Below are 22,653 nucleotides of genomic sequence, written 5' to 3' on the forward strand. Positions count from 1 at the left end.
CTTGATCTATACTTCTTGTTTAATTCAGCATCTAATGCATTATTCATTCATACTATCTGTCCCAGGTATTTATTTTTAACTTACCTATAATTTTTTACTAATCTTTAAGAGCAGAAATAGTTTCTGTTGATCAAGTCATTAATATAGTTGCTCAATACTTTAACTGATTGTGATTGTATAAACAAATAAAACCAATTGTGGCTATGTCTATATAACACCAAAGTATTTGATCCATTTATTTGTTCTGTCAAGGGAGAGGGCTAGGGCTAGGGATAAGGATAGGGAGAAGGGAAGGAATAAGCAATTATATAGTGCCTACCATGAGTCAGGCACTGTGTAAGTACCTTTTAAAATCAAATGCTATCTGATTTAATCTTCATAATAACCCAGGGAGGTAGATACTATTATTATGCACATTTTACAGTTGAAGAAACATAGGCAAGTAAGAATTAGATGACTTGCCCAGGGTCACATACATAGTATCTGAGGTTGGATTTGAACTCAAATCTTAGTTGTCAAATCCAATGGCCTTTTCTCAATCCACATTTTCCTTAACATTTCTACAGGTTTTGATATTTTTTGATATTCCTTGACATTCTCTTGTCTCTAGGTCTTCAGGACATCATTTTATTCTGATCGGGCAACTAGGTGGTACAGTAGATAGAATATCAGTACAGGAGTCAGGAGGACCTGAGTTCAAATCTCACCTCAGATACCTGATGCTCACAGTTGTGTGACCTTGGGCAAGTCACTTATCCCCAATTGCCTCATCCTGGGTCATCTCCAGTCATCTTGATGAATATCTGGTCACTGGATTCAGATGGCTCTGGAGGAGAAGTGAGGCTGGTGACCTGCACAGCCCTCCTTTACTCAAAACAAAGTCAAGTGCAAGTCATGTCATCATTTCTCTGATGATATGGTCTTCTTCAGCAAAGAAGGATGAACACACACACATTCTGATTATCCTCCCGCCTATCTGATCACTGCTCCTCAATTTCCTTTGCTGCATCCTCATCCAGATCATGCCTTCTATCTTTAAGTATCCCTAAGACCTCTGTCCTGGGCCCTCTTCACTTCTCTCTCAATACTATTTTACTTGAGGATCTCATCAGCTTTCGTGGATTTAATTATCCTTTCTATGCTGATGAGTCTCAAATCTACCTATCCTGCTCCAAATTCTCTGCTGACTTCCAGTCTTGTATTTCCAACTGCCTTTAAGATATCTCAGACTGGATGTATGTAGTTGTCTTATATGCAGAATATTCAAAACAGAACTCATTATCTTTTACCCTAAACTCTTGCCCCTGTCTACCTTCCCCATTAATATAAAAGGAAATAGCATTCTCCAGTTCCTCAGACCTCCAGTTTCAGAATCCATTGTCAAAGGCTGTGAATTTGATCTCTGCAACATCTCTTGTAAATCCCCCCTTCTCTCTGCCATTGCAGTCACTCAGGTGCCTTATTACCTCATGCCTGGACTTTTGCAGTAGTCTGCTGATAGGTCTTCCTGTTAAGTCTCTTCCCATTATAATCCATCTTCCATTCAACCACCAAAATGATTTACCTAAGGTACAAGTCTGATCATATCACTCCTCTAGTCAATAAACTCCATAACATCCAGGGTCAAATAAAAAAATCATTTAAAGCCCTTTATAACCTAGTTCTCTCCTGCCTTTCTAGTCTTCTTACACCTTGTCCCCCACATGTTCTCTGATCCAGTGACACTGACCACCTAACTATTCCACCAACAAGACAGTGAACATTGCATTTTCTATGGTGTCCTTCTTGCTTGGAATGTCCCCCACCCCCCTCAACTCTATTTCCTGGGTTCCCTTAAGTTCCAGCTAAAATCCCACTTTCTACAGAAAGCCTTTCCCAACTTCTCTTAATCTTAGTGCCTCAGCTATTTAAGTTGTTTCCTATTTATCCAACATATAGCTTGATTTGCATATTTTTTTGCATGTCTTTTCCCCAATTAGATTGTAATATCCTTGAGGGTAGGGATCATCTTTTGCCTCTTTTTGTATCCTCAGAAGTTAGCATAATGCCTGGCACATAGTACATGCTAGCTAAATGTTTTTGATTGATGAATTGATTAAGGTCTTTCAAGGTAGGGATTGGACTTTTGATTTCATTGTCGTAGAGACCTCCTGGGCAAGGAGACTTTCCCTAGCAATGGAGGTCAACATGTTCTCTGCAACTTAAAATTTCAGAAAGTTACCTGTAGTGCCAAAGTGGTAAGTGACTTGTCCAATGTCACGTGGTCAGGTCTCCCTGACTTCTTAACTGGCTCTCTTATCTAATAAACCATAGGACTTTGCTAGGTCTGTAAGCAATAGTTAATTTCATGAAAACTTCAGACACATGCATCTTTTGACCCGATGATTTTTCAAGGAATTGAAAAATAATTGAAAAAATTTAAATAGAAAAACCACATAATCCTTCTTTCTGTATTGATACTTATCTATGATCATTTGCTATGGATACTTCCTAAAACTGTGTATTTTAATATATCCATAACTTTCCATTATAAATAATTCTTTTTATATTCTTTCTTAAGTCTTTCACCAAGGTGCCACCCAATAGGCTGTGGATTATTCCTTGTGAGCAAAGGATAATTGGTGGAAAGCCTTCATTGACATCTTTCAGCTATCCTGTGTTAATATAGCCTTAAAAAAATAGAAGCTCTGTAGGATTTGGAGACAATATAGGCTTGTTAGTTTCCTGTTATAATTTTTCCTACCATCAATACCAAAGGTTTAATGTACTTGTTCCTCTTCCTGGTTTTTCATTGCTACCACTTTCTTTTTTCCTGGATTCTTGGCTGCAAAGAATTCTCTCAAGGAAAATAAAAATCAATAATTCTTCATTCCATTCTAGGTTACATTCTTGATTCTCCCACATTTTATCAACAATGAACCAAAAACCTCTTCACTTTGGGAAATTACTACTTCTGAACTTCATACATTGGATCCATCCCTCTCTCAGAGGCTTCTCCCTCTTCTTGGTTGGTTCTTCCCAGAAACATTTTAAGGAGGACGCCCATGTTAGCCAGATATTCATTCCTCTCCAGGCTATACTCCTGGCTGTCCTTTACTTTCTCTGAAATGCCTCTGAACTAGATACCTTCATTTTTTACCTTTCATCTCTCTACCTTGCTTTTTAGCTTCTTTTTATATATGTTACCACCCCTCACTCCATAAGAATACAAAAGCTCCTTGAAGGCAGAGTGTTCCCTAGCACAATTCCTGGTACCTATAAGGCACTTAATAGATGCTAATTGACATTATTTGAATAATCAATAAACAAATATTTATTGAGCACCTACTGTGACAAGCCCTGCTCTAGGTACTGGGGTTACAAAGTATAAAGAATGAAAAAAATCTCTACTTGAATTACCCTCATTCTGATGGAGGAGAGAAAAAAGTACCAGTACTCTTCCCTTTTCTTTTGCCTTGCTTCCCCCAAATAGCACACAATTCTTCAGGGTTTAAAGAGGGAAAGCTGTGCAATTGTAGGAATACTTGGCTAGGAGTGAAAAGACCCAGGTTTAAATCTTAGCACTAATGCTTGATTAGCTCTACTAGCAGGAGTGAGTCATACACACTTTCTGAACTTTAGCTTTCTCATCTGTAAAAAAGGGCACAATAATACTTTCACAGTCAGATCCTATCAGGTCACCACAAGAAAAGCACCTTGAAGAGGACTGTCCCATGCCACCACATAAATCATTGAATCCTTGCCTGAACTTGTGGAAGGATTGTAAAGACCTTACAAATATCTACTTCACCCTCAGGTAAAATAGATATATTTAAAAGAGATAAATAGGGTAACTCCATTTCTTTAAGATTAAGTTGCTTTATCTCTATGGACCAATGAGAAAAATGGTGTATTCCTTTCAATTTCCATTCAATTCTCTCCAGATATCTATCATATCTAGTTTATCTAAAATTCCATCTATTTCCTTAACTTCTTTCTTATTCATTTTTTGGTTAGATTTATTTAGTTCTAAGAAGGGAAGATTAAAGTTCCCTACTTTTATAGTATTACTATCTCCACTTGTAATTAATTTAACTTTAAAAAATTTTAATACTGTAGTATTAGTGCATTTATGTTCAGTATTGATATTGCTTCATTGTCTTTACCTTTAATTGAATGGAAATAGAAAGGAAAACATCATTTTCTCATTGGTTCATGATACTATTAAAAAAATTGATCATATATTAATACTTAAAATATATTTAAAAGCAAAAATATTAAATGTATCCTTTTCAGATCATATTAGAGTAACTAAGGGATCAAGGAAACATATATTAAAAAGCAATTGGCGATTAAGCAACTTAATCTTAAAGAAAAATGGGTTAAAGAAGAAATCCTAGAAATAATTAATAATTTCATTAAAGAGAATGACAATATTGAGATAACACATCCCATAAATCTATGTGATACAGCAAAAGCAGTGATTAGAGGAAAATTTACATCTCTACATGCTTACAACAATAAAACAGAGAAAGCATAGACTAATGAATTGGGTATACCGTTAAAAAGACTAGAAAAAGAACAAATTAAAAATCCCTAATTAAACACTAAATTGAGAATCCTAAAAATTAAAGGTGATATTAATTAAATTGAGTGTAAAAACACAACATTGAATTAATAAATAAAAGTAGGTGCTTGTTTTGTGAAAAAAAATGAATTTGACAAACAATTGGTTAATTTGATTAAAAAACAGAGAGAGGAGAACCAGAAAACTAATATTAAAAATGAAAAGGGTGAATATATGGCCCCAAAGATAAAATTAAAGCAACTATAAGCAGTTATTTTGTCCAATTACATGCCAGTAAATTTACAATTTAAGAGAAATGGAAGAATATTCATGAAAAAATAAAAATTGCCTAAATTTGTGGTAGAGGAAATAGAATATTTAAACAGATTTATTTTAGAAGAAAGAAATTAAACTAACAACAAGTGAATCTCCAGAAAAGCACCAGGATGGATTTACAAATGAAAAGAAACAAAAGAACAACAGATGGATTTATAAGTGAATTCTATCAAATATTTAAAGATCAACTAATTCTAATATTAAATTATTTAGAATAATAGATAAAGAAGAAATTCTACCAAACTCTTTTTTTTTTTGAAACAAAGATGATACTGGTACCTAAACCAGGAAGAGCAAAAACAGAAAAAGAAAATTATAGACAAATTTCATTAATGAATCTGGATGAAAAAAATTCAATAAAATACTATCAAAAAGATTACAATATATTTTGAAGATTATATATTATGATCAAGTGGGATTTATACCAGGAATACAGGGATGGTTTAACATAAGAAAACTATTAACATAATTGATTACATCAATAATAAAAATTTAAAAACATATGATTGTATCAATAGATGAAGAGGAAGCTTTTGATAAAGTTCAATGCTCATTTCTGTTATTAATTATTTTGCCATACTCTTACCATTTGGCTTCATTTACCTGAAAACAAATTTTGGTATGTTGTTATGTCTGGTTCTCTCCTTGTTGGTTAATGCTGACTTTTCATCTAGTGCCTTAGACTAACATCTGAGGTTTTCCTTCTTTGAAGGCCATTTCACTTTATGATCAGGAAACCTAAGTCATCATGATTGTCTTCTCCCAAGTGACTTTCTCCATGCCACTTCTGAAAGGGTACCTTTAACCCAAATGAATTTATTATTCAAAAATGTTTATTCCTTGGTAGACCTCCCTCCAAGTCCCTTTTTATAGGACTACTGTGTCTCCCAGATAATTGGTAGAACTATGATAAAATATAATCCAAGGTTCATTAAAAATTGACAGTTTTGATCAGCTCTTTGCCCTACATACTTGTCTTTCAGGATGGTAAATCACAGATTACATATTCTACTCCTGGAAGTGGTTTACTAGACTTCTCCTCCATTCTCAGTTTACATTAGTCAAAATCATTTCTAGTAACTAAAGTTAATTCCAAAAATATAGAAATTTTTGCTGCTTTCAAAGGGCTTACTTTCTGCTGGTGGGGGCGGTTATAACATGGAAATGAATAAATAAATTTAAAATCTATATGAAGTATTTTCAAATAAAGAGTCATGTGACTTCTTTGGCTTCCTTGAAGACTCAGTATAAATCTTTGTTCTTCAAGGGGACCTTTCCTCTCCATCTTTCCCTTCATGTGTGTGCCATACACACACACACACACACACACACACATACACACACACACACACATACACACACACACATACATACACACATACACACACACACATACACACACACACATACACACACACACACATACACACACACACACATACACACACACACCCTTTATATGTACATCATTGTTATTTGCTCTTTCCACCATTATCTTGTGAGTTCTTTGAGAGTAGAGATTATGTTTTTGCCTTTCTTTGCATCCCTAGAGGTTAGCACAGTATTTGGCATATAATAAGCACTTAAATAGTTGTTGATTTGACTGAAAAAGGCTAATTATTTACAGGATTAGGAGGGGAGAGATTAATAAAAATACACATTGCCACCATACAATAATGAATCATTCAGGGAATAAGAATTTACTATTGTATAGAATATGCATTAGGCATTGTTTTTAATATTTTAGGGGCAGCTAGGTGCGACAGTCCTGGAATCAGGAAGGCCTAAGTTTAAATTTGGCCTCAGACACTTACTAAAAGAGTGACTTTGGCAAATCATGTACCCTGTTTGCCTCAGTTTCTTCATCTGTAAAATGAACTGAAGAAGTAAATGGCAAGCTACTTCAGCGTCTTTGCCTAGAAAACTCCAAATGAGGGGAAAAAAAGAGGTGTATGTGACTGAAATGACTGGAGAACAAGAATATAAAAACAACCTGAGAAGCTTAATATATATGAAATAAAGATACATGTATATGTATATCTACGTATTATATATGTTTTTGTCTTCCTTCCTTCCTTCTTTCTTCTGTCTTTCCTTCCTTCTTTCCTTCCTTCCTTCTCCTTCCTTCCTTCCTTCCTTCCTTCCTTCCTTCCTTCCTTCCTTCCTTCCTTCCTTCCTTCCTTCCTTCCTTCCTTCCTTCCTTCCTTCCTTCTCTCTCTCTCTCTCTCTCTCTTTCTTCCTTTCTTTCTTTCTTTCATCTAAATACTGATTTTGCAGTCTGAAGACCAGGACTCAAATATTTCCTTTGATATTAACCTTGGACAAGTTACATCCTTGGGACTCAGTTTCTTCACCAATAATATGAGAGAGTTAAAGTAGACTGAGTTTGAGGTGCTGCCTAGCTCTGAAAAAATGATTCTGGAAACACTATCTTGAATACCTTAGAGATCACATTTCACTTTTAATTTTAAAAGAAAATTTAAAGTTTTAACATAAAATATTTGAGTAGAACATGTTTTTTTACCCCCTCTTGTGACATTTTATCTTAATTTGAACTTCAGAGGACATCATCCGACCTGAATGCTTTAGCCTATAGACTAGAACTAATTGAGATTTCTTTAGTTTTAGAGTGAAAGACAAATAAAATCAAGTGGACTTTTGGGAGCCACTTAAAAAATACACATAGCTCATGGTTAGTTATGTTTACTGTTTAATTATTTATTATATTTCAATTTTAACCCATTATTATATTTCATTTTTATATACACACATGCATATGCACATGCAAATAATCTGTTTATATTTGCCTGACAGCCTCACATAGCACAAATATTTATGTACAAATATTGGGTCAATTAAACACAGAGTAATTTGGTCAGAAAAAAATAATGATTAGAGGGAGATGGAGAGAGAGAGAGAGAGAGAGAGAGAGAGAGAGAGAGAGAGAGAGAGAAAGAGAAATTGGAGGTTGCTGACATGATAGATCTAAATAAGGAGGAAAAAAATGGTCCTTACATGATAGATGTGAGAAAAATGTGACCAAGGAATGTGACCATAGTCATCCAGGGAAAAAAAGTGTTACACAGAAAGAATCAAAAGGAAGGGAGGGAAAGTCCTATTTCAGCAGGTATTCATGGGAACCACGGTAGCTATGGCAACTGCTCAGAGAAATAACAGATTTTCTGTTTTTTCTTTATGAAGACAGTTCTGTGGAATGCCGTGTGGTTCACATTTGTCCCCAGTAACCTCCTAATGCAGAACCAGAGCAGTGCTCCTTAACGCTTAATAGCAGAGAGCAAAAGCCTCGCTACTTTAGTACTATTTCTTTGCATTTCAAAATGATCTCTGAAATTTTCTTTGCCATAGTTTAGCCTTCTTCCCATTTTCTCTTTCCCTCCCTATATTCCTTTTTGTGTTAGAAGCCTGAATTTTTTTTCCTTTTGTAATGCACAGTTATTAGGATCCGGGATAATTGTATGATATGAGATAAAGGATACTGCACTTGGGGTCTTAGAAGATCTCAATTTAAATCCTTACTGGCAGCCTTGAGGAAGTCTCTGGAACATTCTAGAAGTGCATGCAGGTAGAGTCTGGACAAGATAAGCTGTACTGTTCCTCAGGTCCCTCTCATCCTTCCTAAGAACTCTGTCTGCAGTTTGAGCATTTGCTTCACATCTCTGCATCTCAGTTTCCTCTACCATGACACACAGACTCTTATGGGCAGAATAGTAGGATGGTGGATAAAAGCTCCTTCTTGGATTCAATATGATTCGAATTTGTCTTGGTTCTTATATATACCAGCTGTGTGATTATAAACAAGATATCTAACCTTTGATGACTTTCAGGCAACTAATAGTATAATAGGGCAGCAGTGGAAGGACTGAGGAAATCCATTGTCTGGAACCTCCTTCTCCTTGTTTGCTCCTCCATCCCAGGAACTTAACTTCACAGAGTCACAGTGAGGATTAAATGTAGACTCCTTAGCTGGCTTTTTTTTTTTTTTTTGAGGAGGATGAAGGAGAGCCAATCAGGGTTAAGTGACTTGCCTAGGGTCACACAGCTAATCAAGTGTCTGAGGCTAGATTTGAAATTAGTTCTTTCTGACTCCAGGGCTAGTGCTATACTTAGTTTGCTTTTAAAAACCCATCACAATCTACTTCAGCACGTGTTCAAATCTCTTAAGGTAGTTTCATGTACCTTGTGCATGATGGGAAGGTCATAGAACTTGAAAATATGGAGATATTTTATATTGACAATGCTGAACTGATAAATATTTAACAACAATCTCTGAAAAATAAATCTATATGTTCCCTTTCTCCATCTGCTCCTCTCTCTCTCTCTCTCTCTCTCTCTCTCTCTCTCTCTTTCTAGATATCCATCTATATCTATGTCCAACACTCTTTCAAATGAAATATTATGCATTATTAAAATTTTCTCCAACACTTTCTTAAGTCTAGAAAATCAACAAGACAATAATTCAAGCCCTGATATGTAGTGTTTTCTGAATTCTAAGGTGGAAATGCTCTCACTGAAAACGTTTTGCTCTATGTAAACAGCTTGGGCTGACTCTGGTACATGCCTGGCTAGTTTTCAGTTAATTTATAGTTGGAACTATCCACACCCTTTAAAGCAGCTTGACTCAGGAGTCCTGGTGATTTTTTTGTTGTTGTTGCATTTTCATGGAGAATGGAAGTGACTCCTTAGATAATATCTTATAAAAATAAAATTAAGGGGTGAGAAAGAGGGAGATACTAGGAAAAGGGAGAAGGAGGAGTATAGGATCCCAATTAGGGGAAAGCTATAAATATAATATATAATAATATATAATATATAATAATATACATATAATATATAATAATAAATGAAGGGTCATACACATTTTAACTCTGTGAAAGGTAGAAACCTGAATATGGTGACTTGTAAAAAAACATGGCTTAGATACTGAATCATAATTTAGAGACAAAGTCAAAACTTAGGTACTATGACCTATGAAAGCCATAACAAAAATATTGTGAGCCATATGTGACTGGTATATGATCAACATACAAACTTACGTTTGGGTGTAACACTGGCTTAACACCCAATTCATTGCTAAGCAGAAAACCAAAAACATCTACCACTCAGTAGTGACACACTCTCTTGCTTCTCCCTCTTGTCTGCTTTCTACAGTTACCACAGGGATCTTGGGAGTTCTTCTGTGGGGGTGCACTAAATTATCTGGTTGCTGCTCCAGAGTGAAGATTGCCCCTGTTTCTAAGTATTCATAATGATTGATTAAACTGCTACTTATAATCATTCTGGATGTACTTGGCCTCTTCCTTTGGTTTCAAAAGAACACTCCTCATCTGTGGGGGAGGTACAGGGTTTTCCAGCCAGGGGAATTCCAGACTTCATAGAGAGGTAAATATGGTAAGTTATCTCATGTAAAAGAGGCACTTTTATAGTTAAAATAACTCTTAAGCCCCACCTCACACCTATCAAATTGGCTAATACGATAGAATAGGAAAATGACAAATGTTGGAGGGAATGTTGGAAAATTACAACACCGAAGCACTGTTGGTATATTTGTGAACTGATTTCATAATTCTGGAAAATAAATTGTTACTATGCCTAAAAGGCTATAAAACCATTGCATATGTTTTGACCCGGCAACATCACTATTAGTTGTAACCAAATAACCAAAGATTTTTTTTAAAAAGGACTTATATGTGCAAAAAATATTCATAGAAGTTCTTTTTGTGGTGGCAAAGAATTGGAACCTAAGGAGATGACCGTCAATTGGGGAATGACTGAACAAGTGTGTATAATTGTGAAGAATACTGCTTTGCTGTAAGAAATAATGAGCAGTGTGGTTTCAGAAAACCGTGAAAAAAACTTATATGAACAGATGCAAAGTGAAATGAGCAGAACTAGAAGAACAGCTTACACAGTAACAGCAATATTGCATTTACCAACTGTGAGTAAAAGCTAATCTCAGCAATAAAATGGTCCAAGACAATTCCGAAGGACATGATGAAAAAAGCTACCTACCCACCTCCAGAGAAAGAACTGGTGGAGTCTGAAAGCAGATTGAAGCATACATCTTTTTAAACTTTCTTTTTTTTTGGAGGGTGGGGTGATTTTGTTTTATTTAATAATATGACTAAAGTAAAAATATGTTTTGCATTACTGTATATGAATAACCTATATCAAATTGCTTGCCTTCTCAATGAGGGAAGAGGGAGAGAGAGGGAACCTGGAACTCCATATACACAGACACACACACATGTATATCACACACATATATGTATGTGTGTGAAAATTGTTTTAACATCTAATTGGAAAAGAATAAAATATTTTAAAAAGAAAATGACTGCTTAATTCACAAAATTTGAAAAGACTGAGAGTTCCATAGGGCATTATTCTTTTCCACACTGAGGCTATGTGGCCTAGATATTAACACACAAACACACACACACACACACACACACACACACACACACACACACACACACACACACACACACACAGAGTATTTTCTATCTTGCCTAGGAGTGGGAGCCACAGGTATACAGGCATAAGATCTAGGTGAAATCAGGTGGCTTTATACAGCCAAGTCAGAAGCAAGACTCAAACCATTAAGTGGTCCTAAACTCTAGCCCAGTAGAATGCAGTTCCACATTGGGGTTTGGACATGAACTTAGAGAGACTGGTACTGTGTAGGAACTGAGCTAAAACGTGAGCCTAATGCCCTTTCCAGATCCTGAAATAAATGAAGAATTAGGCCACCATGAGTATTTAAAGAAATATTTGTATGAGTCTTGTTATTACGCTTTTGAAGTAAATATTCCTTTGTAAAATATAACTCATTAAGTTGTTAAATGGAACTAGCTAGGGTGTTAGTTAACAGACACCTATAACTGAAGGGACACAACCAGTGGGAGCTCAAGTTGATGGTAGAGAAACGAGACTCCTCAATCCTTTTAGACTACCCTAAGATGTTTGTGTTGGAGGGATTTAAAATGTAACAGGACCTGAGAGAGTGGAACCACGTCAATATTTGATCTTTCTAGCCTTATTTTACATGATTCCCCTTACACAGTCAACTTTCAATAGTTCACTATGTTCTTCTTCACTGGTACTGCTCAATCCTTATCTTCCTTCAAGGTTCAATTGTTATTCTCCTTCCATGAAACTTAATTCCTGTCAGTATTCTTTCTTTCCTCAAATTACTTTGTACTGTGTCCCAAAGGAGGATTTTTGGGAAAACTAGTGTTTGACTTATCTCCATATATTTTTGTATGTAGCCTAGAATGTAAACCCTGTGGAAGGCAGGGCTTCTCTTTTTGTTGCTGTCATTATATATCCAGCCTAGCACCTTGTAAGCAAGTTGAGTAAGCTCATTAATGGAATGAAATTGAAATAATGGCTTTGAAAGCACATTATGCTGAATAAAAGCTATTATTATTTTAAATAATGTCTCTGATGAAATAGAAACTATTATTTTAAATAATGTCTCTGATGAAATCTTGGGTGCTTATTTTGACATAAACATCTCTTTTTCTTGTTTGTTTTTAAATCAGCTTCTGAATTTGCTAGTCCCTTCTCTTCCTCTGTAAAAAACAATTAGAAAGAACAAAAGCAATTTACCAAAATCAATGTCAACTATGCCTGACAGAATGTAATATCCCGTGTCCATAGTACCCCGCTCTGCAAAGCAAAAACGAAGGCCTATTTTTTCAACAGGACCAAAATTTGTCATGATAATCACATAGCATTCAAATTTGTTTATTTCTTTTCTTTTCTCTGTTGTAGTCATTGGTCTTTTTCCAGGTTCTGCTTCCTTCTCTTTGTATCAATGCTTCTTAGAAGTTTGACCATTCATAATTTCTTTTTTTATTCTTTATTTTTAGTTTTTGACATTCATTTCCACAAGACTTTGAGTTCCAGATTTTCTCCCCATCTCTCCCCTCTCCGTACTGTGATATTGCTTGCATTCTAATTACCCGTTTCCCCTGTCTGCCCTCTCTTTTATCACCCCTCCCCACTTAATCCTTTACCCCTTATTATTTTGTAGGCCATCATAGATTTCTATACCCATTACCTATTTATCTTTTTTCTCAGTTGCATGAGAAACAATTTTTAAACATCTGTTTTTAAAACTTTTGTATTCCAAATTCTCTTCCTTCCCTCTCCACCCACCCTCATTGACAAGCCAAACGGTTCAATATAGGTTATACATGTGTAGTCATGCAAATATTTCCATAATAGTCATGTTGTAAAAAACTATTATTTCCCTCCATTCCATCCTGCCCTCCCCCACTTATTCTACTTTCAGCTTTGACCCTGATGCTTTTCAAAACTGTTTGCTTCTGTCTACCCCCTTCCCCAATATGCCATCCTTTCTGTCATCCTCACTGTACCTGCCTGCCTGCCTGACTGTGTCCTCTCTCCTCTGCCTCAACCAAGCTCACTCACTTCCTCCCAGTTTTGCTCCAACCTTCCTGTTCCACTCACTCAGCAAGTTCCTCCCAGCACATGTGACTTAGACTTCCAGGTGATTTAACCAGGTCACTTGGGCCTATTAACGAATGGGAAAGATCTTCCCATTTAAATTACCATTATAGTTCTGCAGCTCTAAAATTTGTTTAGAGTCATTTTTTATAGGTAGGGGGTTTTTGGAGGGGTTTGGGGGGAGAGCTCAAGGAAGTCCCTGCTTTTACTCTGCCATCTTGACTCTGCCCCCATTCATCATTTCTTAAGGCATAGTTCTAGTTTAGGTTCTTTTTCCTTAAATGCAATATTCTTTTCACTGTACCATGTTTCCCCAATCTGGGCCTTATTTTCCCCACCTATAAGTAAGAGTTATGGACTAGTTAATCTCTAAAATCTCTATCAGTGTTGTTAAACATGTTAATTACAGGCAGTGGTTGTTATGATGATCCATTTGTCTTATGCCAATAACTAGGTTATCTAGGTCTCTTTATGGGTATTTAATGATAATGTGAAGATAATATTTTAAATTTACCATCTACTTTGTGTCCCATTTCTTTTCAAATTATAAGCCTGGGAATGACTTTGAGTGAAAAAATCATTTCAGAATAAGAAAGTACTTTAATGGCCATCTAGCCCATTCCTTATCTTCAAATGTACTCCCTCTACAATGTGCAGCTAGGTGATGCAGTGGATAGAGCACCAGTGCATGAGTCAGGAGGACTTGATACCTCAGACACTTGACACTCACTAGCTGTGTGACCTTGAGCAAGTTACTTAACCCCAACTGCCTCATCCTGGGTCATTTCCAGTCATCCTGATGAATATGTGGTGACTGGATTCAGATAGCTCTGGAGGGGAAGTGAGACTGGTGACCTGCACAACCCTCCCTCACTCAAAACAAAGTCAAGTGCAAGTCATGTCATTATTTCACTTATGGCATGGTCTTCTTTGGCAATGAAGGATGAACACACATCAGCTTTAACATATTTTGATTCTAGGTCTGTGACTAACTGAGCATATCTGAGGATAGAATCCCAAAATGCAACTATCTTTACCAAGATAGTTGTAGGCAGTCTTTAGACACATAGTCTTGAATAGAATTACAGAGTCAACAAAATGTGATTTGTGAACTTTTATTTTTCTTTCTAAAAACTGAAACAATTTGATATTGAACTGTAATACTTACTTCAGTATAAACAAAACAAAAGAGTATCACTAATTTTCTGCATGTATGTAACAGGGATTCCACTTTGCATCTTATGTCCTGCCCTGGTTTCAACTCTAGGGAAAAAAAGATGCTTCTCCCAACAGAGGCTTATAACCTATAATCTCAGTCATTCTACTAATTCTAACCTTAATTTGGCACCATCTCCATCAGCCTCCCTTCTGACTGCCATGTGTATGTGTGTGTGTGTGTGTGTGTGTTCATCCTTCTTCGCCAAAGAAGACCATACCATCAGAGAAATGATGACATGACTTGCACTTGACTTTGTTTTGAGTGAGGGAGGTCACCAGCCTCACTTCTCCTCCAGAGCCATCTGAATGCAGTGACCAGATATTCATTAGGATGACTGGAGATGACCCAAGATGAGGCAATTCGGGTTAAGTGACTTGCCCAAGATCACACAGCTAGTGAGCATCAAGTGTCTGAGGTGAGATTTGAACTCAGGTCCTCCTGACTTCTGCACTGGTGCTCTATCCACTGCACCACCTAGCTGCCTCTTCTGACTGGAGTGCTGGAAGGCAGAACACCAAATTCCTCCTAATGCCTTCTTTTATAAGAGGCAGAAATTGGCTTCTCAGATCATTCTGATTTGCATTTCCTGCTAAGCCTGTTTCAACTACAGGGAATAAGATGTCCTCATGCTGGGTAGCATTTGATGTTCCAACTCTTCCTGCCCACACTTTCTGCCTCCTTTTGCATGTTGTCTTCCCTAGTTGAGGAAGTGTCTATCTTTTCATTAATTTTAATCTCTAGCACTTGTCACAGTGCCTTGTACTTAGCTGGCACTTAATAAATGTTTAGTGGATTGAATTGGGAGATTCTAATTCTTTGTTAGGATGATAATCTTCTGACATGGTCTCATCAGCTGATTTGCCTCCTGAGAGTCATATCTATAGAAGAAGACTAATTGGAGGGAAATGATGTCAAATGTGAAAAGACAAAGGACAGGGAAAAACAAGACAAAGACCAAGAGAAAGGAAATGGTGCCTGAGGCACATGTCTCCTCTTGACACTGAAAGGGTTAGTTTTGCAACATACTTTTTGGTATTAGCCTCTGAGGCATTTTAACATCACATGCCCTGTTTCAGTGCTAGGTTTACAAGGATAGACAGTGGTGCAAGCAGACACTAAAGCAGAGTCCAGGGATTCTAGTGGAATAGAGTTCCTGGGAATATCCCATAAGATTATCCCATGTTCCTATTTATCTATGCAGCTGCAACCATAAGAATCACAATGTTCTCACAAATGATGAGGAAGTAATTGCTTTGTGACCCTTTCTTCTGTCTTCCAGTTGTAGTATGGGACATGCAACAGAACAAACTAGAGGATGAATGGATTATAATAGACTTTCCATCTCCCCTAAAATAAATAGTTCATGACATGAAAAAAAAAACCAAATGTCCTAGAGATTACATTTCCCTTTTTTTACATGCAAGGATATTATTTTGAGTTTGTAGGCAAAATGTTTGATACAGAGTGTTTATTTCTGGGTTGATTTACTATTTTTATTACATTAAGTCTTAAATTAGACTCCACAAGGCACAGTGCAACCTAATTTTTATATCTGTATAGTGACATCATCACGATATAGTAATAATGGCTAAAATTTCCATAATGCTTACTCTGTTGCAGGCCCTGTGGTAAGTATTTTACAGTTATTTCATTTGATCCTCATAGCAGCCCTGGGAGAGAAGTGCTATTATTATCCCCATTTTACAGATGAGGAAACTGAGGCAAGAAGAGTCTAGGCGACTTGCCTAAGATTCCATAGCTAGTAAGTGTCTGTGATCACATTTGAACTCAGGTCTTCTCTACTCCAAGTCAGGTGCTCTATCCACTGTTCCTCCTAGTTGTCCCTAAATAATGGTATATAATGAAATAAATAATTTTATAGTTAAATGGAGGGTCTATTATAAGGTATTTTACTTTGTTTTAGTATTGTCTCTTGCCGTCATGAGACTGAGAGACTTAGGTGAAAGGGAGATGGACTCTGGCCAAAAATAGGATTTATGTCTCATAAGAAGTTTGATCCAGAAATTTAATGGAATTTGTAGCCTAGGTTACATGTGATTAACAGTCCAGCCTTTACTATGAATTAAATAATCTAACTGAACTCTATATAAATTATGTCCTTGAGAGAAGGTAGATAAGTACACGAACACAAAGGGAAAGCCATGGAAAGAGGGTGACCAAGGAAATAAAACTGAATTATTCATACTTGTAGGTAAGATCCCAGGATAGAAGAGGGATGTAACATTAAGAGTGGAGTTGATATAATGAAGAACCACATGTTCTGTAAGTCCTCCCTGTTTATAGGCAAGGACTCAGATGACTACCCTTGTCTATACTTGATACATATGCATTCTCTATGACTCTATGTCTTACTTCTGTACAGGAAAAGTGAGAGGTTAATTAAACAATTATAAAGTATTAACAAGTAAGGGTTAAAGGAACCCATTGAATAAATTGATTAAATCATCCCAAACAACTTAAATTTAGTGCTCAGTCAGTAAGAACCTTCAAGTAGCCGTTGAAAATACATTTGATTGTTCACTGGGTTTGAACAGGGTATAATGCATCCAGGCTTTCTGAGGCCTGAATAAACCATTGTGCTAGCTGCACCTAGATAATTTTGAGTAAAAGTTGAACAGAGAGAAAAGACTGCCCCTAAGAAGGAATTACTTGAGGAGGAGAATAATATCTTGAGTCCAGGTCTTTCTCCCTCATAATCACCTTAGCCAGAGGTGGGCCTTCCAAACTTAGGAGCATCAAAAAATATCTGAACTTCAATCTCAGTAATAGCTTATGGGGATGTGTGCTTTAGAATCCAAGGACAAACTGGACATAGAATCAAGGCTCTACAAAGAGCCCCATAGAAAAGTAATAATAAACTTAACTAAGTATAACATCTTGAGAACACCGTCAAAAGAATTTCCAGGAGACCTGAGTTACTCCTTTATGCCTTATGTACTTAGCCATGTGACTGTTATCCCAGAAGAGTGTATCACTGGTATGGGAATAGGGGGAAAATCTCATATCATCTTTTCTTACCCAACTAGTTACTAAATATCTCTTTCTAAAATTTAATAAAGCTTTACTAGCTAACTGATATTAACAAAAAATCATGATGGAAAGCATGGTGAGGGCTTTTGGAAGTATAGCATTAGAAATGTGATGAGTAAAATATGAAATAACTGAGGAAACAAAGGTTTGGGCTCCTGAGAATATTGATTTATTAAGCAACGCATACTAATTGCCTAACAAATAGTGACCAGGCCTCCTCAGCTTGGCACTGGACCTTAAATATACAGGGAGACAGATTTTTAGGAATTAAAAAAATGGAAAGGATAGGAACAAAGATACAAGAGTAGGTAATCTGATTTCTAATTGGAGGGAAGATTAGGGGATTTTTAAGTTGGGAGGGGTAGAGCAAACAGGTATAATTCACTAAAATCAGAAAAAGAGATGTCCCCTTGCTCCTAAGTATCTGTATTCAATTAAAGGAACAAGGAAACAGTCATTGATTGTCCAGTATGAATCTAATTTTCAGATAAGACGTGAGTTGCTTGAGATACAAAATTGTAAGACAACTCCTCTCAGTTTTCAGATCTGACTGGATCTCTGGTCAGCATAATATAGATCCTTAGTTAAAGGACTCTAAACAGCAGGTAGGGGTGGTTCAGCTTCCCAGTCAGGTAGGACTAGTTTCAAACAGTGCAATAAAGTTTTCTTATAATTCCCCTAAATGAGTAGAGTTTTCTCACAAGACAGAAATAGAACTAGACCCAAAATTAAACAGAAAAGGAACTGAGCTAGATCCAAAATCGAGTCACAAGATGGAGTCAGTTTGGTTCACACGATTCCCACAAAACCCATCTCTAAACCCTAGAACTTTGAGGAAATATAGTAGTCATACTTTGGGGACCTGACTCTTCAGTGTCAGTGGGAATTGGGGTAGCAGCTTTGGAGCATGGGCTACTTACTATACAATTAAGCCTTTAACATTTAGGATCGTTCAGAATTACAACGCACCTTTAAAATCATCTAATTCAATCTCCTCAATTTACACATGGAAAAATTAAAACTGAGTTTCAGTGACTTATTCAAGGAAATATTAATAGAGCCAGGATGATGATCAAGACAATGGTTTTAAACAGAAACTAGCATTCATACAAACTTCTGCAAAGCACTTTAAATGTAACCTCATTTGAACCTCACAATAGTCTTTTTGAGACAAGTGCTATTATTATCCCCATTTTACAGTGGAGGAGACTGAGGCAGACAGAGTGATTTGCCAACACCATTAGTAAGTGTCTGAGGCAGATCAATTCAGGATTTCTATGCTGTGGGCCTAGAACTGTATTCATTCTCATACCAATGTCCTTTGGCTTCTAAGTCAATATTCTATCCATTGTATCATATTGTCTATAATATTCATTTCCATGTGTGTCAATTACTACTTGGAAATGATTCTGAGTATTTTCAAAGTTTTCTACATCAAAATAACAATAGCTTATATTGATAAAATATTATCCCTCACCTTTTAAAAGTCTACCACAATACTATGAGACAGAGAATACAATAGTACCCACATTTTTAGAGAAGAGAATTGAGCCTAAGAACCCTGTTCATAGTCAAACTGTTGATAAAAGATCGACTGGAAACTTAAACTCACGATTTCTGCCTCTAGATCCTATGTGTCCCATGATACCACAATCTTTCTCAAAGAAAACAAGAAGGTTTTATTTGTTTCTGTGTTCAACCTTGTCCAGACGAAGGAGCATTTTGGGGAATAAAGGGAAGATTAGAGAACTTAGAAGTCTCACTATTTTACATTGTAAATGGAACAGTTCCGGAAGCCTTCACAAAATACATGCTTTCCCCCACAGATGTGTAGAGAGATTTTGCTTTTTCCCCTTGCATAAATGTGATGACTCTGCTTGGTAAAGGGCTGACATTTGCCATGTGACCAAAAATTATTTGGGACAATTTTCAAGTAAGAACTTGAATACACTCCTCTTTGTCTTGATTGCTGTGTGCACTTGAGACAGAAAAGTCATCCACACATTTTAATTGCCAAGCATAGGGCTGAGAGCTCGAAATTTTCATAGTTCCAAAAAGACCTTTGAGGAAGTCATCTCACAGTCTAGTGGAAAGAGAACTGGGCTTGAAAGCAGAAGGAGGGAAGGGGAAAAGAATAAACATTTGTTAGATACCTACTATGTGCTAAACACTCTGCAATATTTTCTCATTTGCTCTTCACCACAACCCTGGGAGACAGTAACTACTATTATCCTCATTTTATAGCTGAGAAAAAAGAGGTAGACAGTTATGTGACTTGCCCAGAATCACACAGATAGTAAGTGTCTGAGGCCAAACTTGAACTCAGGTCTCCCTGAGTCTAGGTCCACTGCCCTATCCATTGCATTTCCTCACTGCCTATAATGACAACTAGATTTACATTCCTGCCTTGATATTATAAACTGTATGATTTGGAAGAAGTCACATCTTCTGTGGGCATCAGTTTTCTCATCTGAAAAATGAAGGGCTTGGATTACATGGTTCCCGATGGTCTGGGCAGCTCACTAGTTCAGCGGATAGAGCATAGAACCTGGAGTCAGGAGGATGTGAGGTCAAATATGGCCTCAGACACTTACTAGTTGTGTAACCCTGGGCAAGTCACTTCACCCTGTTTAACTTAGTTTTCTCATTTGTAAAATGACCAGGAGAAGAAAATGTCAAACTATTCCAGCATCTTTGTCAAGAAAACCCCATGGACAAAAAAGTCACGTTGAGTCAGACATGAATGAATGACTGAGCAAATACAATAACATTCTTTCAACTCTAAATCAATTATCTATTTCATTTCTGTGTCAGAAGTCATTGCTCCAGCATAGTCTGGCTATGTAACCATTAGATAAGTCACTTTCCATCTTTGTATCTCAGTATCTTCATCTCTAAAATTGAGTATAATACAGAAGATCTTAGCTTTCAGGACAGGCTCCAAGTTATAGTAAGGAAAATGTTTTACAAACCTCTTCCCCAGGGCCATCTTGCCTTCCAGTTTTCCACTATACTACTTGTCTCTACCTGGAAAATCACCCTTTGAACTAGATTTCGAGAAATCATGCCCTGGTCCCTGGGGAAATTAATTCACTCATTTTGAAGGCTTTAGAGCTTAGTTGATGAATGAATGAGTGCAAATACACCTAGACCGCTCTATCTAATAGTCTAGTCCACTCTAGTCCTACCCCAACTTTATTCTGAATATAGTGATCAAATCAATATTACCATTGTTTCTGGAATCTACACACACTGGGCAAGCAGCCCTGGGCAAACCACTGAATTTCTCAATGCCCCAGGCATTTCTCTAAGATCATAGATACTGATTATTTATTTGCAGAACTGTTATTTTTTTGTCTTAGTAAATTTGCTTAAAAGAAATTCTGGTATGCAAAGGCATTACAAAGTTACAACAAAACAAACAACTTAATTATTTCATAGGGTTGTTTTTAGGATCAAATATGCTAACAATTATGAAGAAAAATCTCCCTGCCATTAAGTACTATAAAATACAATCTATTATCATTCATATTAGTATCATATTTAGTATCAGTAATGGTTGTATTTTTTTTAATTAGGAACAATCAGAGTCATCCTTATTATTCCTTACCTGCCATGAGGAGAAGAATGAGGCAGGGCTGAGGATGTTTGGGTTTGTTGGGTGACTACCTCCCATATACTCATCTGTGCAAATAGTGCATTCTTCAGCATCTCGCCAATCCCAGTAGGGAATAGTGAAGGTCACATCCCCTGTGAGTTTCTGGATCTCTTGTTCCCAAAGCAGGAGGAAGAATCTATGCCAAGGAAGGAAACCAGGAGCTTCATGGGCAAAATCAATGTCTCTCCAGACACTGGAATCCCCAAGCAGTGTGTCTCGGGACACGTAATAATGCATCCAGACAAAGAGGTCATACATGTTTATGTCCCTAAATATGGGGGTTGAACCATTATTCATCTGGGCATAGGTGCTGGTAGGGATGACATAGTCTGAACTGATAGTATGCTTAGCCAAGTTGAGATAGGCAAGGAATTTGTTCTTCTCAGGTATGCTCAAGTCAAAGATACTTCTTCTTACCAGCAGTCTCCTCTCCAGGCAGTTTGGCCCCAAGAACCCAAATTTGCAGTCACCACAGTTGAACCCCATAAAATTGCCAGAGCACTGGCAGGTCCGGTTGTAAAAGACAGAGGGCCATTCTTCTCGATCGTCTACCCTGGAGAAAGGAAACTGGGGTCCCTGTGGTGCCCTGGAAAGGTGGATCTCCTGGCAGGAGCCTCGGCCCGACAGCTGGCCACAGGGAGAGCCATCTCCACTCCATATGGGGCAACATTCCTTCTCTAACAGGTTCTTGGATGAGACACAGGCTCTGGGAAACTGCCCCAAAGAACCCTGAAAAACCCACAGCAAATAACACAGAGGTATCAGACGCATTCTTTCCCTGGCCCTCCAGGAATTCCTTCTTAGCAGACTAATTGGTTTCCTCTCTAACTCTCAGTTAGCCTTCTAATCATCACATGCATTGCCTGAAACCTAAATAGTGTCTCCTCCCACCTCCAACTAATTTCAAATACTTCCAGTCTTTGTCTTAAGCTCTCATCTTCTGCCCAGCACATGACTGCTTTTCTGGGAAATAGGAAGATAGCTCACATAGACAAAGTCAAGTTTTAAAGTGACACTCTTCACTATCAAGGCATCTTTAGAGTGTGTGAATCAAGATTCATTAATGATTAATTAAAATAAATCTTTTAGTCATGCTGTTTTATTGATTTAAGGAAATAGTCAAAAGATCATTGATTTAGGACTAATAGGTACCTTGAAAGTCATCAGCTCCATTATTATATAGATAAAGAAATTGAGGCTCAGATTGGTAAAATGATTTTCTCATGGTCACATAGGTATTAAGTGTGTACTTTTTTAAGGTTATTGTGGTATAGTGAAGGCAAGTGGCATAGCAAAAAGAGAATAGGATTTGGAGTCAGAAAACTTGGATTCAAATTCCTGGCTCTGAAA

At 36.9% G+C, this 22,653-nt stretch overlaps 1 protein-coding gene across 1 annotated transcript in view; it reads right to left on the reverse strand.

Annotated features, from left to right (window-relative positions):
- TYR (tyrosinase) overlaps positions 1–22,179 on the reverse strand; it is a 175,411-nt gene extending 153,232 nt beyond the window's left edge. Inside the window, exon 1 of the mRNA XM_072616793.1 lies at positions 21,256–22,179. Within this exon, the coding sequence (XP_072472894.1) occupies positions 21,256–22,074 (819 nt within the window). The 5' untranslated portion in view covers positions 22,075–22,179. The remainder of the gene's footprint in view (positions 1–21,255) is intronic.
- Positions 22,180–22,653: the final 474 nt, after the last annotated feature.

This window comes from Notamacropus eugenii, chromosome 5, assembly GCF_028372415.1.
Source record: "Notamacropus eugenii isolate mMacEug1 chromosome 5, mMacEug1.pri_v2, whole genome shotgun sequence".
Classification (NCBI taxonomy): domain Eukaryota; kingdom Metazoa; phylum Chordata; class Mammalia; order Diprotodontia; family Macropodidae; genus Notamacropus; species Notamacropus eugenii.